Source organism: Clupea harengus, chromosome 10, assembly GCF_900700415.2.
Source record: "Clupea harengus chromosome 10, Ch_v2.0.2, whole genome shotgun sequence".
Lineage (NCBI taxonomy): Eukaryota > Metazoa > Chordata > Actinopteri > Clupeiformes > Clupeidae > Clupea > Clupea harengus.
This window is the reverse complement of record NC_045161.1, coordinates 14152152-14167151: the sequence shown is the minus strand read 5'-3', so window position 1 is coordinate 14167151 and position 15000 is coordinate 14152152. Positions and strand designations below refer to the sequence as shown.

The following is a 15000-nucleotide window of genomic DNA, read 5'->3' as shown; positions in this document are numbered from 1 at the left end:
ATTAATCAAGAGCAGCCCCGTACTCAGGCACCAGGGAGCACAATTAAATATACATCCAGACCCTGCCACTCGGAGATGTCCCCGCAAGAAGACGGAGATCAGGGAGAGACAGGGAGGGAGGAAGGCCGAGAAAGAGAGTTTTCTCTTAACTATTGTTCAGCCACTTTATTATCTTTATTAGCATTATTGTTTCTATGTTGCCTTATCAATGTAAGAATTTCATGTAACCACAATGGCAACAATTTGTAGTTGCAATAAAATAAAAGTTGTTTAAGCATGCATTTGGGGAAAGAAAAATCCCCTGAATTTTCCTGAATTATTAAAAATGATTTGAAATATCAAAAGTAAAAAAAAAGAGAACTCAAAGTTTATCTGTGAGCTGTGAGGTTATTCCTGGGATGGGAGAAGTAAAAAATGCATGGAATTCGTGGCATGTGGCACAACATCTGCTCCTGAGAATGCCAGGCTTTAGCCTCCATCTCCACACTGGAGCTGCTGCTTTTAGAAATATCTCACACACACACACACAAGATAATAGCACACAAGCACTGGAGTCTGCTGAGGCCATGAAAACAAACCTCCAACGACTAAACACACACACGCACGCACACACGCACGCACCCACACACACACACACACACACAAATCAGACGTGACTGCACCACTGAGCCTATGCCTCCAACTATTACCACATATACACTGCACCACTGGACCTACAAATGTTAGGTTAGGCTGGCCAATTTTTAGTGCTTTTACGCTGAATCTGTTCTAGTAAAATCACTCTTGATGACGAAAAACACCCAGAGGATGCTGGGACAAAAGGCAAGATGAACACCACTGAGACAGGCCCTTCAAGCCAAATATCTTTTTGTTGCTGCCAAAAGTCCATCCCCAACACAGGCTACCAAGTCGTTTACCTCTGCTGCCTTTTGATGCCAACATGGTGGTGCCTAGTATAGCACCACCCAATGCAGCTCGTCGTCCTCCGGTGGAGTCTCTGTGAGGTGCTGATGGTGCTCGAGTCTGACAGAGATTCTGCTCACGGGGCTCGGGTTCTGCTACATAACTTCCTACAGAACATATGACTTACTGAAACTGATGCTGTGCTACAATGCAATGGTGTGTGAAAGAGAGAGGCATAGTCCAATGAAAAGACCATGGAGGAGCATGAAACCAGGTAAAACACCAGAGAATTGTGGGTAACCTAAGCTTGTGGAGGCTCTCCAGACAGGGTTCATGGGGCTCCCCAACATTCTGCATAGAGTGACCACACAAGTCTCTGATCTATTCTGACTGGATTATCAAAAGAGGGGATAGATTTCCATGCGTTTCTTTCTAGAGTCCCTTTCCACACACGCACACAGACACACACATTAAAGCACACAACCAGCCAAGATGAAGCAATCCGAGGAGAGGCTGGTCGAAGAAGTTTTGAAAATAAGAACATTTGTATGATTAGACTTCCTCTGCAATGTACAAACCACATGATGAATTTGTGAAAGAAAATTGAGTAAATACTGGCCAATGAGCCCCAGATCAATTTGGAATTGAGAAACTGTGCAAGATGAATTTGTAAGGCTTGAAGGCTACTGCTTTTGCCATTGCCCCATACATTGGATTTCAGCTTAGAAGAGCCACAAACACCATCTGAGTTTTGGAGTGTGTGCATGTGTGTGTGTGTGTGTGTGTGCACGTGTGTGTGTGTGTGTGTGTGTGTGTGTGTGTGTGTGTGTGTGCGCATGTGTGTGTGTGTGCGCATGTGTGTGTGTGTGCGCATGTGTGTGTGTGCATGTGTGTGTGTGTGTCTGTGTGTGTATATCGGAGTCTGGGAGTAAGTTACTGCCTGTGTTCAGTCTTGAATTAATGACAAAAAAAGGCAGCCCATAATTTTCAGCTGTCTGAAATGAATGAAAATGAATACCGCATTCAAAGTTCCCAGAGTCCCCTCTCTGATTCGCGATGCCGCGGCTCCCTCCTCCTATTCTGATTGGGGACACACAGCTTGACTTCACTACCCCAGCCTGGCACGGGACGGCAAACAACATTCAAAACATGTGGTCGTAAAAAGACAGAGAGGGATTCGCTCTCGTTCTCTCGCTCTCTCTCTCGTCCTGCATGTGCGAGTGTGTGTGTGTTTGCATGCATGACAGAGGATGACAGAGAAAGACAGAGACATAGGGGAAAAAGAGAGAAAGAAAATCAAATGACGAGGCAGAGAAGAATACCTCCTGTCTGAGTTATAGAGTCAAACAGGAAGAGTGAGAGAGTGTCTTCACACAGAGCAAGAGCATGACTTAACGGACTGTAAAACTTTTTAAGAGTGCATGAGGCCTGTACTTTACTGAGGGGGAGGAGGAGGAAGAGGCGGAGGAGGAAGAGGAGCGAGCTATGCAGGCAGGCCAAGGCCCATCCAAAGGAGATCCAGCTCAGATTTATGTCCTGATAAATCCCTCAGACACCCCCCAAAGACATCTTTTAGGGCCGACTTTAGGAGCACATCAAAGGCCAACAGCCCAGGTCCGGGGAACAGATCGCAACCCACACAACATGTACCCACTGACTGTCTTTAATATGCATCAGAGGGGGGGGGGGGGGGGGGAAAAAAAAAAAAAAAAGAAAGAAAGAAAGGAGAAGATTGAGGAGTGAAAAATGCAGGAGATGGAAAAGAATGCTGAAAGGTCATCATGCTGGAGCATAACACAGGGTTGAAGGGGAGCAACCAGTGGATGGAAATTCTGCTCTCAGGCCTGGCTGCCTTCCTTCAGCCCTTCTCTCCTCCTCCGTTGACAACCCTCCAGCTCATCCCCGCGTCTCACTGACTGTGACAGTCATCAACGGCCATGAACTCTGCCTGTGAGCTCCGCCACTGAGTACGTGTGTGTGAGTGTGAATAAGTGTCTGTGAACATCTGTGTGTATTGTGTACATGTGTATGTAGAGTATGAGTAAGGGTCTGTGACTGTGTCTATGTCCATCAAGTGTCCATGCATAAGTGAGTCTCAGCGTCGTTTTGCATCTGTGTGTCTCAGTGCACGTATGTTTGCCTGCATGTGTGTGCCTACTGCCTGCTTTATGTCGAGGAGTCTGTCTCCAGAAAAGTTACTGGCAGGAGAGACAAGAATTGGCAGTGGAGGAAGAGGAGGAGGAGGAAGTCTTTATCCCACACAATAAAAAAAAAAAACCTCTGTGCTCTGCTAAGAGATCGAAGAGAGTAGACAAAGACAGAGCGAAAGACAGACAGACAGAGAGAGAAAGAGGTCTTTAGAAGCACAAAGAGACAGAGAGCCATGTGGAGAGGGAAAGGGGGGGGGGGTGGTGAGGCAATAGAGATGTCGGGCTTTGGTGGACGTCTGGCTGGAAGAATGATGTCATGTAATAGGTGTGTTATGTGAGCTCATGCTGGAGCTTTGAGGCTGAGCGCTGCTAAGCTGAGAGAGCTCTGATGTTTAGACCAGAGGCTAGCACAAGCCTCAGAACAGCAGCCCCGCTACCACCACCCACTCCTCACCCACCACCCCACACCCCTACCCACGCCCCAGCCCTAGCCCCATCAGTGGGATTCACCCGCCTCGCCCATACAACACTTCCACTCCTAGCCCTATCTGTCTGATGGGCCATACACAGAAACATGAACATGTGTGCACTCACTCACACACACACACACACACACACACACACACACACACACACACACACACACACACACCTATATGTAGTATGAATGTTCACACACACACACAAACATACACCTGTAGTATGAACGTGAATGTGCATTGTGTTTGGTAGTGCACGGATAAAAGCACGGATAAACACACACACACAAACAAACAAACAAACATACACCTGTGGACAGCATGAATGCAAACACACACTGGGTGTGTGCCTCCACTGTTACTGACAAGGCTGGGGCGGGACAGAGAGCGCGCAGTCTGCACACTGCCTTGCTCAGCGGGGAGACAACCCCTTACCTCTGAGGCCGCTGCAGGGCCCTGCACTATGGCGGGGGTCAGGGGGAGGTCGAGGCGACGAGGGCGCCCCTAAACGGAGAGGGGCTGCTCCCATCAAAGGGAATGCGAGATGCGGGCATGGCACAGCGGTGGGGTGCGATACACAGGTATCGATGAGCCCCTCTGCTCCTCAGTCTCACCACGACCCCCACAAAGCCTGCAGGCTGCATCCACTGAAAGATTCATGGGCTGACACACACAAACATATGCGCACGCACCCACCCACACACACACACACACACACACACACACACACACACACACACACACAATCTCTCTCTCTCTCATACACACACACACCTATAGAATACACAATACATGATACACACACAGGGCTTTCACAAAGAGCCGTCCACACGCACAAATGCACTAACAAGACACACAAACACACACTCACACAAAGGAATTGCACAACACAACCCCCACAAGCAAACACAGGTAAAGCCAAACAAACAAACACACAAGAGGATCAATACAGATCAATAGGGTATGGAAACTGGTCTTCAAATTATCCATTCAGCTATTGAGAGCAGGCAGCTCTTGCTCACACACTGTATGCCTCTCAAAGAGTTCTTCCTAATCAAGGCAGACACGCACACACCTCAGGGAGCTCTCAAAACACACAAGGAGCCGAGCCCCAACACACACACACACACACACACACACACACACACACACACACACACAAGAAAAAGGCAGGTGTTGACACACACACACCCATACACACCTCCTAAGAGTGGAAAGTTCACAACATGCGCACACACACACACCTTCTCTGGCGGAAGCACACAAACACATACATATATAAACACCTAAGAGCGCAACAAGGGAGTACTGCACATTCAGCCAAACACACATAAACATTGGATCAGCTGGGGACCAACATGCAGAAACACACACAAACATAGGACCAGCAGGGGACAGACACACAGCAACACACAGACACACACACACACACACACACACAGGATCAGCACGAAACAGATACACTGCAACTCCACAAAAGGAAACAATGGATTGAGGCGCACACACACACACGCCAAACACTGAATAGGTGCACACAGGAAGTACCTGCTGCTGCCTCTCTCTCTCTCTCTCTCTCTCTCTCTCTCTCTCTCTCTCTCTCTCTCTCTCTCTCTCTCTCTCTCTCTCTCTCTCTCTCTCTCTCTCTCTCTCTCTCTCTCTCTCTCTCTCTCTCTCCACTGGGTATGGGGAGCAGGAGTGCTCCCTTTTTCTCTCCCCGCTCCCCCCAAAACCCCAACCAATCTCCTTCCTTTCCCTCTCTCGCTCTCAGGTTCTGTGACCCTTCTTGTGGATGTGAGGAGTAAATGAGGTCTCCAATGCGCCTTCTCTCTCTCCCGCTCCCCTCTTCCCTTCTTCCCTCTCTCCCGCATTCCTCCGCATTCCTCTCACGGGGGTCTGAGGGCTGAGGCTGGGGCCATTCCTCGGCAGACAGAGAGCTTTAAGAGATCACTCCGAACCGCCCGCCGTTTACCTCCGCGGCTGCACCCGGCTGACCCTCACCCGCTCCTCCATGCCACGCCAGCCACCGCCACAACCCTCCCCACGCACCGATGCATTCTGGGAAACTAATTAGCTCCAGGAGGCGGCAGGGGCTCGGCGGTTGCACTGGAGGCGCTGGGTTTGTGCAGCCCTCGGGCACTTCTAAGACGGATGTGTGGCTGTCAGTGGAGAGTCACACTTCCTACACACATACACATGAACACACACTCATACAGACACACACACACACACACACACACACACATATATATACACACAACCTCTAATATCCCAACCCAGCAAAATAAGTCACTCTTAACAACAACAAAAACAAAAAAAACATGCAGGACTAACAATGTGCCTGTGGATCACTGTGTGTGTGTGTGTGTGTGTGTGTGTGTGTCTCTTCAGACAGCTGAAATGTCTTTGGGATTTGGTCAATGCACTTTTCTCCAGCTCATCTTACATCCTGTGCAGTGCCCACATTACTGTGACTTGCCAAACGAGGAAGCAACATCGGCAACCACACATGCAATCACCAGATGCGCTCACTTAAAAGGAATGGAATGCAAAACCAGGCATCGGTTCTCCTAACGGCACACAAATGAAAAACCTGTGCTGTTCAGGACATCAACACCGTACGGCTGAAAGCTCGGGCATCTCTGCCCTCGTGTGACAGAGCCATGCTTGGTTCAGCAATTTGGTGCATCATTTCAAGTGGTCAGAGAGAGGCAGCCAGACACAAGGGCACAGAAAACATACAGGCCGAGAAAGAATGAGGAGAGAAAAGACCTAAAAATAGAAAAGACAGTTTTCAGTGGGAGAGATGAGGAAAGAGAGAAAGTCTGATGACCGATAGAGAGAGAGAGAGAGAGAGAGAGAGAGAGAGAGAGAGAGAGAGAGAGAGAGAGAGAGAGAGAGTGAGTGAGTGAGTGAGTGAGAGAGAGAGAAAAGAAAGAGAGGCCACAACCATGGCTGTCCTCAGCCAAAGCATTTCTCTCTGAGAAGAACACACACCTGACCTTTCTCAGCTTCCCTCGGTCTAAATGCTTTTTGGCAAAAGGTTTCAAAATAATAGCGGCGGTGCGCAGGGTACTCCTCCGGGGGCTCTGGCCCGGGCAGGGAGAGAGAGAGAGAGACAGGGAGAGAGAGAGAGAGAGAGAGAGACAGGGAGAGAGGGGCACAGACAGGGAAGCGCTGAAGCACCGCGGGGGCTTCGCTTGCACCCCGTAATCAGAGCAGGCGGTGGCGTTTAGGGAGGGGAGGGGGGTAGGTGGGCGATGTGGGGCACGTTATCTAAAACACATGGAAATGTCAGGGTAATTTTGCCCCGCCAACTTCAAACACTCTCCAGGTCCCCAGCACGCCCCCCCCCCCCCCCCCCCAACCTTTACCTCATAAAGCTGAGGGAGCAGCGCAGTGCTCTCACCGCAGACTCCATCACGCGACACACCAGGGGAGGGGAGGGGAGGGTGGGCACTCAAATGTAAATGTGTGTGTGTGTGTGTGTGTGTGTGTGTGTGTGTGTGTGTGTGTGTGTGTGTGTGTGTGTGTGTGTGCGCGAGTGAGAGAAAATCTATGTAGAAGGACTGTGTATGTATTCATGCATGCTTATGCATGCTTCTCTGTGTGTGTGTGTGTGTGTGTGTGTGTGTGTGTGTGTGTGTGGCTGGCTGTGTATGCATCTACGCATACGTGTATGTCTATGTGTGTGTGGCAGTGTTGCGTACGTCTGTGTGTATTGGAGGACTGCGTATGTGTCCATGCATGCCTGCGTGTTTAAATACAAGGCTTAGAGTTGAGGGGGTGGGGGGTGGAAATCTCTTTTTTTCTATACATTACCTCGTAGAGAAGGCAGCCTAGCGACCAGAGGTCAGACTTGAAGTTATATCCATTTTCGTGTATCCTCTCCGGAGACATGTAATACGGGGTGCCCACTGGAACAGACGGAAAGAGGGAGAAAGAGAGAGGGAAGGAGAAAAAAAAAACAGAAGTTAGCATCCATCCAACTCTGTCTCTGTCTCTGTCTCTCTGTGTCTCTGTTAAATGGGGCGGTGTGAGGAGGCACTGCCGTTCACCCATGGATGCTTCACTGACACAGACGCGGAGATGAGAGGGAGGTATAGAACGAGGGAGGGGTGATGAGGGGTGGTGGGGGGGGGGGGGGGGGGGGGGGGGGGGTGTTGAAGAGAGCAGATGAATCAAGCAGAGGATAAATTCATTGCATAGAAATATTGATCCAAAATGTTTAACTTTATTTTAAAGAAATGAAACATCAATTTCCGGGAGAGTCAGTATCCTCATTCGTGCAACTCTGAGGACTTTAAAATCATATGCCATCAAACTACAAACAAACAATCACTGCGATGACAAACAACCCTGTACGCCATACAGAGTGATGAGTGTGTGGTATTCAGAACCAGAGAAGCCTCCGCACTAGAAGATGTTACTGAGGAATGAATCGTCAACACAGTTGATCTATCATGAGGCCTTCCAGGGCTGGGGACGACCTAGAGATTGATCAAACTAACTATGTTCATAGCATGTAGATGTGGGCAGATTTGTATAAGGATTTGGGTGCGTGCGTGTGAGTGAGTGAGTGTGTGTATGCGCGTCAATGTGTATATGTGTATGTATGTGTGTAGATAATTCTATAAGTATCAAGCCCACAGCCAGCAGACAGGAAGGCGGCTGTCATTCACCTTTCATTAGAAACCAGCAAGAGTGATTCAAAGCAGGAGGCTACGCACACACAAAAACACACACATTGTATACCTTTCCTCTTGGCCTGACTTCTGAAACATTTTTTTTTTTTTTTAAACACCCGCACTGGTGGAGCCAAAACCACTCCCACATACGATGGCCATTCCATTCACCTGCAGTTATGACTCATCACCTCTGGAAGACATGTGTGTGTGTGTGTGTGTGTGTGTGTGTGTGTGTGTGTGTGTGTGTGTGTGTGTGTGTGTGTGTGTCTAACCCACTGAAGCAGTATGAGAAGAACGTTTCTGACTTTCTTTGGTGGTACTTTGAGACATGTTGTTGTGTAGTCAGGAATGTTATTCTCTAGGCGTCACAAATGACCAAAGGCTGATCCCATTTCTGGAAAGTTCAGCAAAGTTCTGCTCAAATATGGGTCCGGAGCATCAGAACAGTACTGGCAAGAGAGTGCTATGTGGTGTCGCAGGGGAAGGGGGAGCATGAAGACTGTTCCAAGAACAGCCCAACAGCAAACGCTCTCCTTCATTACAGGGTGTGAAAGAGACTGAGGGGAGAGCAGAGGAGAGCTGGCTCTGAGACGGGGAGAGTCAGTCAGAGAACCACCTACCAAGAAGAGGAAGATGAAGAGGGATGAAGAGCGAGGGAGAGAGGACGAGAGAGAGAATAGGACTGGGAGACGGGAGGGTGAAAGAGAGATAAAGAACAAAAAAGGGTGATAGAAAACAGGAAAGGTTGGGGGTGAGAGACATATAGCACAGGATGAATGGAAGATGGGAGAGAGGGAGCAGGAGAGGTTGTGGAAGACAGATAGAGGGTTTAGAGAGACAGACGGAGGTAGAGAGAGAAATGGCCACGGAGGAGACAGCAGAGATGAGGGGAGAGTGGTGGGAGGCAGAAAAAGATGGGGAGACCAGAGAGAGAAAGAATGACAAAGAGGGGAGAGAGAGACAGAGCGCGCGAGCGAGCAGAATGGGAAAGATAGCAGGTAATTGGCAGTGAGTAATAGCTAGACAGCACAGGAGAGAATGCAGAGACTCATGAGGATGGCTGCCCAAAACACTCCACACACCCACACACACACACACACACACACACACACACACGCACACAGCTACTCTTCTGTAACCCCAGTGCAGAGTTCTTGGCAAATAAAGCATACACACAATTGCCCTTGACCGCTTGTTGCTCCTCTAACTTCTGCCCACAGATGACCTCTTAGAAAACACATACACACACAGAAACACACACACAGTCCCTCTGCTGCAACTCTGGCTCCTGCTCTCAATCTAACACTTAGCAGGCAGTGTCAGGAGAGCCAAAGCGTGAATGATTGATGATAAAGAAAAAAATAGAGAGTGAGAGAGGAACAAAAGAACAAAAGCAAGAGGGGCTACAGTGGGAGCGAGAGAGCAAGAGTGAGAGAAAAAGAGGAGAAGGAGAAGAAGAAGGAGCCAAAATCCTGACAAATGCTCACAGTTTAAAAAAGTTTAGCCCTGATACAAGAGGTCCATATCCAGTTGAGTCTCGGATGGCACAGAAAACACACACACGCACACACGCACACACACGTCACCTTCTTTCACACTAAGGGCTGTCAAAGAAGTGCTTACCATGCATTCATGTTGAAGTCACGTTAACTAGTTAGGCTACTAGAACCACAGTCAGAAGTCTGCATGTACACTCAGACTCAACAGGCAAGCCATACTGGGATGTGTTGTGATGATTATGACAAGAGCCTGTTCTCACAGTCAGTGTGGATAAACTGCGCAAGCACAGGCATCGACAGCGTTAATCCAACAGTCTCCATGGAATGCTCATTAAGGACTGTTTCATTAAATAGACTTGGTATTAAATTAAATAAAGTAGAGAGTGGGATAGAGAGGAGAGAGAGAGAAAAAAAAGTGAGAAAAAGAGGAGAGAAAGAACAGGAAGCACCCCTGTGTGCGAGTGAAACCACCTTTATGGGGTGTAGGCACTCTGCAGGATTAAAGGTGCAGTAAGCAATTCTAATCCAACACACTTTTTTTTGTCAAATTCAGCGAATCGCTCCTCACGTTCTCCCAGCTGTCTGTTCTGTGTGTGCTGAAAAATAAAAAAATCCAGGTGTTCATACACAGCCCTGGCTCTGTAAATAGGAGACAAACAAAGTGGTTCTGACCGCACCACACAACACCATTCCAACCAATCAGCAACAGGGGATGGTCATGCTCTTCCAGGACAGGGGGAAGGGGAGGGGAGAAGGAGGCAGTGGGTAGTGGGAGAGAGAGTAGCGATAAATCTGGCACATGTTAACGTGATGGACTCCACGCATTGCCAAGAAGGAGAGATGGCCTAGAAACCGCTAAAGAGGAGGCCTGAAAAGCACAGATTGAAAAAGAAGTGATCTGATCAGCGAAGAGCCGTGTTAACATCAGTGAGGTGTTTCAACGGTGGTGGGACCTCCGAGAGTTGAAAGGCATGTTCTGTTTCTGCTTGACAAGTGGGTAACATTAGTTTTGCTGTTCCACAGTACCAATGGGTCAGTACTGTTTTGTCCCATTGTCTAATGTTTTTGATGGCTAATACCAATTGGTTAGCTAGCAAGCAGGTACCTCAGGTAAGGTTAAATTACTTTCCCACAGACACTCATCTTATTTTCTAAATTACCTAGGTATGCTGTTGTTGTGAAGTTAGCTACAGCAGTAGGAGAGTTGCGAGTATTGTTGGAGTGGCTCTATCATGGTATTTGTCCTTACAATGTTTGCAAAGTGTTTTATTGCCAAAAAAACAATAAAACAGCTAGAACAGTGGGATTTTTTGAATTGGTGCATAATTCGGAATGCAATGCAAGATGACTAAACAACTAAGTCTCGCTAGTATTTACTCCAAGATGTGTTTGTGTGTTTGCTTGTCATTCATGTGATGATGTTTTACATTGTAATGTTTGTTTCGCTTCAACTATGAGAAAGAGACATCCTCTTCCACGCCGTATATGGCTGGAACATCTAGACGCTTTGGATTCCGCAATATTTTCTCTTTTGGTCAGCTAGCCCAGCTGTTAGTGTCCTTGCATTGTCAATGTGTGTCCATGAATGACAGAGCTTCTGAAGGAGCACTGAAGTTAGGGGTGTATCTGTTTGGCTGTTGAGTTCAAATATCTTTCTCCAGTATCACTTACCCTACCTTTATGGAATATACACCCGAACCCCTCCTCCTCCTCCTCTCAGTTCACACACACACACACACACACACACACACATCAGATCACTGCTCTCATTCGCTCACCCACTCTCCTGCGCCCCCCCCCCCCCCCCCCCCCCCCCCCCCCCCCCCCCCGCCTATCTACAACCCATCTGAACAAGAAGCTGCAGAGTAATTAACACAGTTCTCTGTTTCTCTTCCTTCCTTCCTGTGTGTGTGTGTTAATTAGGAAAAACGGAGCAGTGGATTACAGCTACTTCATTGCATTTTCTTTTTTTAATAACCTCTTTCACCGTTATTTCACTGACTGACTTTTCTTTCACTTTCTTCCCCTCTGTTCTGCTTTCTGTTCTGTTCTTCCCCTAACCCCCATCTCACTGTCAGTGACTCCATCACCCCAACCCTTCCACCTTATCCCAACTTCATTTAACGAGCTGAAGAGCGCCAGAAGAATATGCAAAGCAAAGAGATTTCTCTCTCTCCGCATAACCCCCTCCCTCTCTCTCTCTCTCTCTCTCTCTCATTCGTTTGTTATTGCTCTCTCTTTCCCCCCATTCTCTCACTGCAAAGCTACAGAGCCCACTGGAGAGGCCAGAATTTGAAGCCTGGGGCTGTGTGTGTGTGTGTGTGTGTGTGTGTGTGTGTGCTCACAAGAGTAGTGCAGCACTTTCTGCAGACCTCCATCCAGAGAGCGCGCGCGAGAGAGAAGAAGAGCGCACACACACACACACACACACACACACACACACACACACACACACACACACACACACACACACACACACACACACACACACACACACACACACACACACACACACACAAGAATTCTTCCACCACTTCTGTCTGATTACACACCAAACTGACAACCCCTATACCCTACCCTTCAGGGAGACTGAGTGATTGAGAGACAGAGAGAGGCATGGAGAGAGAAAAGCAAAGAGAAAATTAAAATACAATAGGAGCACAAAGACAGAGATGTATGGAGAAGACACAGAAAGGGAGACAGAGAGACATCACACATGGAGAAAGAGAATACAAGAGTAAACGAGGAAAAAAAGGAATGAGAAGAGGGATCTGTGTGTGTATGTGTGTGTGTGTGTGTGTGTGTGTATTGAATTGGCCTGCTGGGCAGTGGCAGGTCAGAAGCGTGTGTGTCCCTGTGTGTTTTTAAGCAGTCATGTAGAAGCTCATGAACACCCAGTCACAGCACACGGTCTGGCCAAGGAGTGCACCACACAGTACAGACAGGGCCACCCACACACCCACACACACACACACACACACACACACACACACACACACACGACATAAAACTTTACATACTGTAAGATTTTGGTTAAGTTTAAGGTGTAATCTGACTCAGTATAAGGGTTTAAGTGAAAACACTGCAACCTCTCATAATGTGAGTAGTATTCTTTGTAAGGGTTTTTTCTATGTTAAAATTGTCGCTGTGATCTGTTAGGAATGTGGTGTTTTCTGTGCGTGGAGGAGCTTCGAGATATATGATTTTGAGAGTCAAAGACCACACTACACTTATGCTATGTGTCTCTGAACATCTAATCTATGGGGCAGTTGTTTTACTTTACTCCTAACTTCCAAATATGGACCGTTTCCGTGTTTGTAACTGTCTGTGTGCAACTGATAGACACATGATTTACGTCTTCTTAGTGGGATAACCCAAGGATTCTCAGACATTCTGTATGAGAGTCACAGGATACATTGGAGAGAGAATCATCAAGCCATCGCAAAGGAAATCTGGGAGCGACAAGAACAGAGACAGTCCAAACCACAACTTAACAACATCTGATGGCACGAGGTCTAACTCTATATTAGTCTATTCTGCAACTTTTACAGTTATTCCGTAGCCTATGCAACTCCGATTTATTTGACTCCATTTCATGTTCATCCATGAACGTCTTCTAGATTTGACTCCAGTGTCGTCTTTAGTCAAGTCTTTTATTCAGGAAACTGTCATTTCTTATTCCCACCAACACAAACTCAATTCCAGTCCTTTCCCAACGCATATCTTTACAGCATGACCAGTACAAATGCTTAATAGCAAACATCCAGACATATCCAGCCTTCACGTCATCCATCAATAGACAGGCTCCCAAAGGGCATGTTTAACTGAGGGGCATGTCAAACACAAAAACACAGCCCACAGCTACAGCACCAGGAGGCCCACCGGCTCCACTCACCTGCCTCACTGATGGAGAGAGACAGAGAAAGACAGACAGACAGACAGACAGACAGACAGAGAGAGAGAGAGAGAGAGAGAGAGAGAGAGAGAGAGAGAGAAAGGAGACAGTGACTGTGTATGAATGTGGTTCTTTCAGATGCCAGTGTTCGTATCACTATGTGTACACGCCGTGTGTATGGATGCAATTCCCTCTAATGCTTTTACCAATTACTTGTTTATGTGTGTGTTTGTGAGTGAGAGAAAGAAAGAAAGAAAGAGAATGAGTGAGTGAGTGAGAGAAGGAGGGAGAGGAGATTGAGTACTGTAGACCCACTTCCTGGCAGAAGGGTCATTAAGGCATCATTACTGAGGCACCATGATTAAGGCCACATTCCACCCTGTTTGCTTAGCCAGCTATCCCTCGCGCTCTCCCTTTCAAACACACCTCTGTCTCTCCACCTCCCTCTCTCTTTTTCCTGTGGCCTTAAACAGGCTTGTCACTTTGTGGCCTGTACCACGCTGCACCTGTGGAGGGCGCTGTGGCTTCAACTTTTAAAACGCCGGCCGCTTTGCACACTTGCATCACCTCCTTGGCTTCTCAAACCCTGTCTGTGTTGCTCATTCCACAGTGGAGGAACAGTGGTTAACACTGGAGATTGGTGTGGCAAGCCAATTTACATTATTCAATATATAGAAACATGTGTCTAAGAAAACAAATACATATAAGTATTGTCTATATCTCTGCTAAACTAAAAAAAAAAAAATTGGTATCTCCATTCTAATGATTTATGAATGCACTGAACTGACATTGGTTTAACCTCAGAGTTGTGGATGCTGCATGATCTCGCCCATCTGGAGTGATTGACAACACTAAGGAGAGAGCATGCAGGCGAGGATGAATTAAACATTGTATTTCTGATTAAAACACAAATCAAGGCAGTGTACAAAGTACGCGGTGAAACGCACAGCTTCTTGTCCACTAATGGTGTCTCTCAATGTTTACGAGAGGGTCGCTATAGAAAGACACCCACATACACTCAGACATACACTCAGACACACACACACACACACACACACACCCACCCACACACCAAACACGCCTATGCAGCTCACACATGCTGCTAAAAAGCTGTAGGAATGTCACATAACCTGGACGCTAGTTTTTTTTGTGGCCGTAAAGGCTCGAAAGGGACAGGCTGTTAACAAACTGTAAAAATGAAAGAATTTGGTTTAAAACAACAGGTCATCTCAAATATAGGAAGTACTAAAACAGCACACACACCACTGTTCACACACGGGGTTCCTTCAGCCACACGACTCATACCAGCCGAGTATTACTCACTCACACACATACATACGCGCTCATTAAAACAGTGTGGCTGAAAGGTGTGTGTGTGTGTGTGTGTGT

The 15000-nt window shown here is 47.5% G+C and overlaps 1 protein-coding gene across 1 annotated transcript in view; it reads right to left on the bottom strand.

Moving 5' to 3' along the window:
• nek7 (NIMA-related kinase 7) overlaps positions 1-15000 on the bottom strand; it is a 67483-nt gene that overhangs the window by 11732 nt on the left and 40751 nt on the right. The window contains exon 8 of the mRNA XM_012825298.3: positions 7352-7446. Within this exon, the coding sequence (XP_012680752.1) occupies positions 7352-7446 (95 nt within the window). The remainder of the gene's footprint in view (positions 1-7351; positions 7447-15000) is intronic.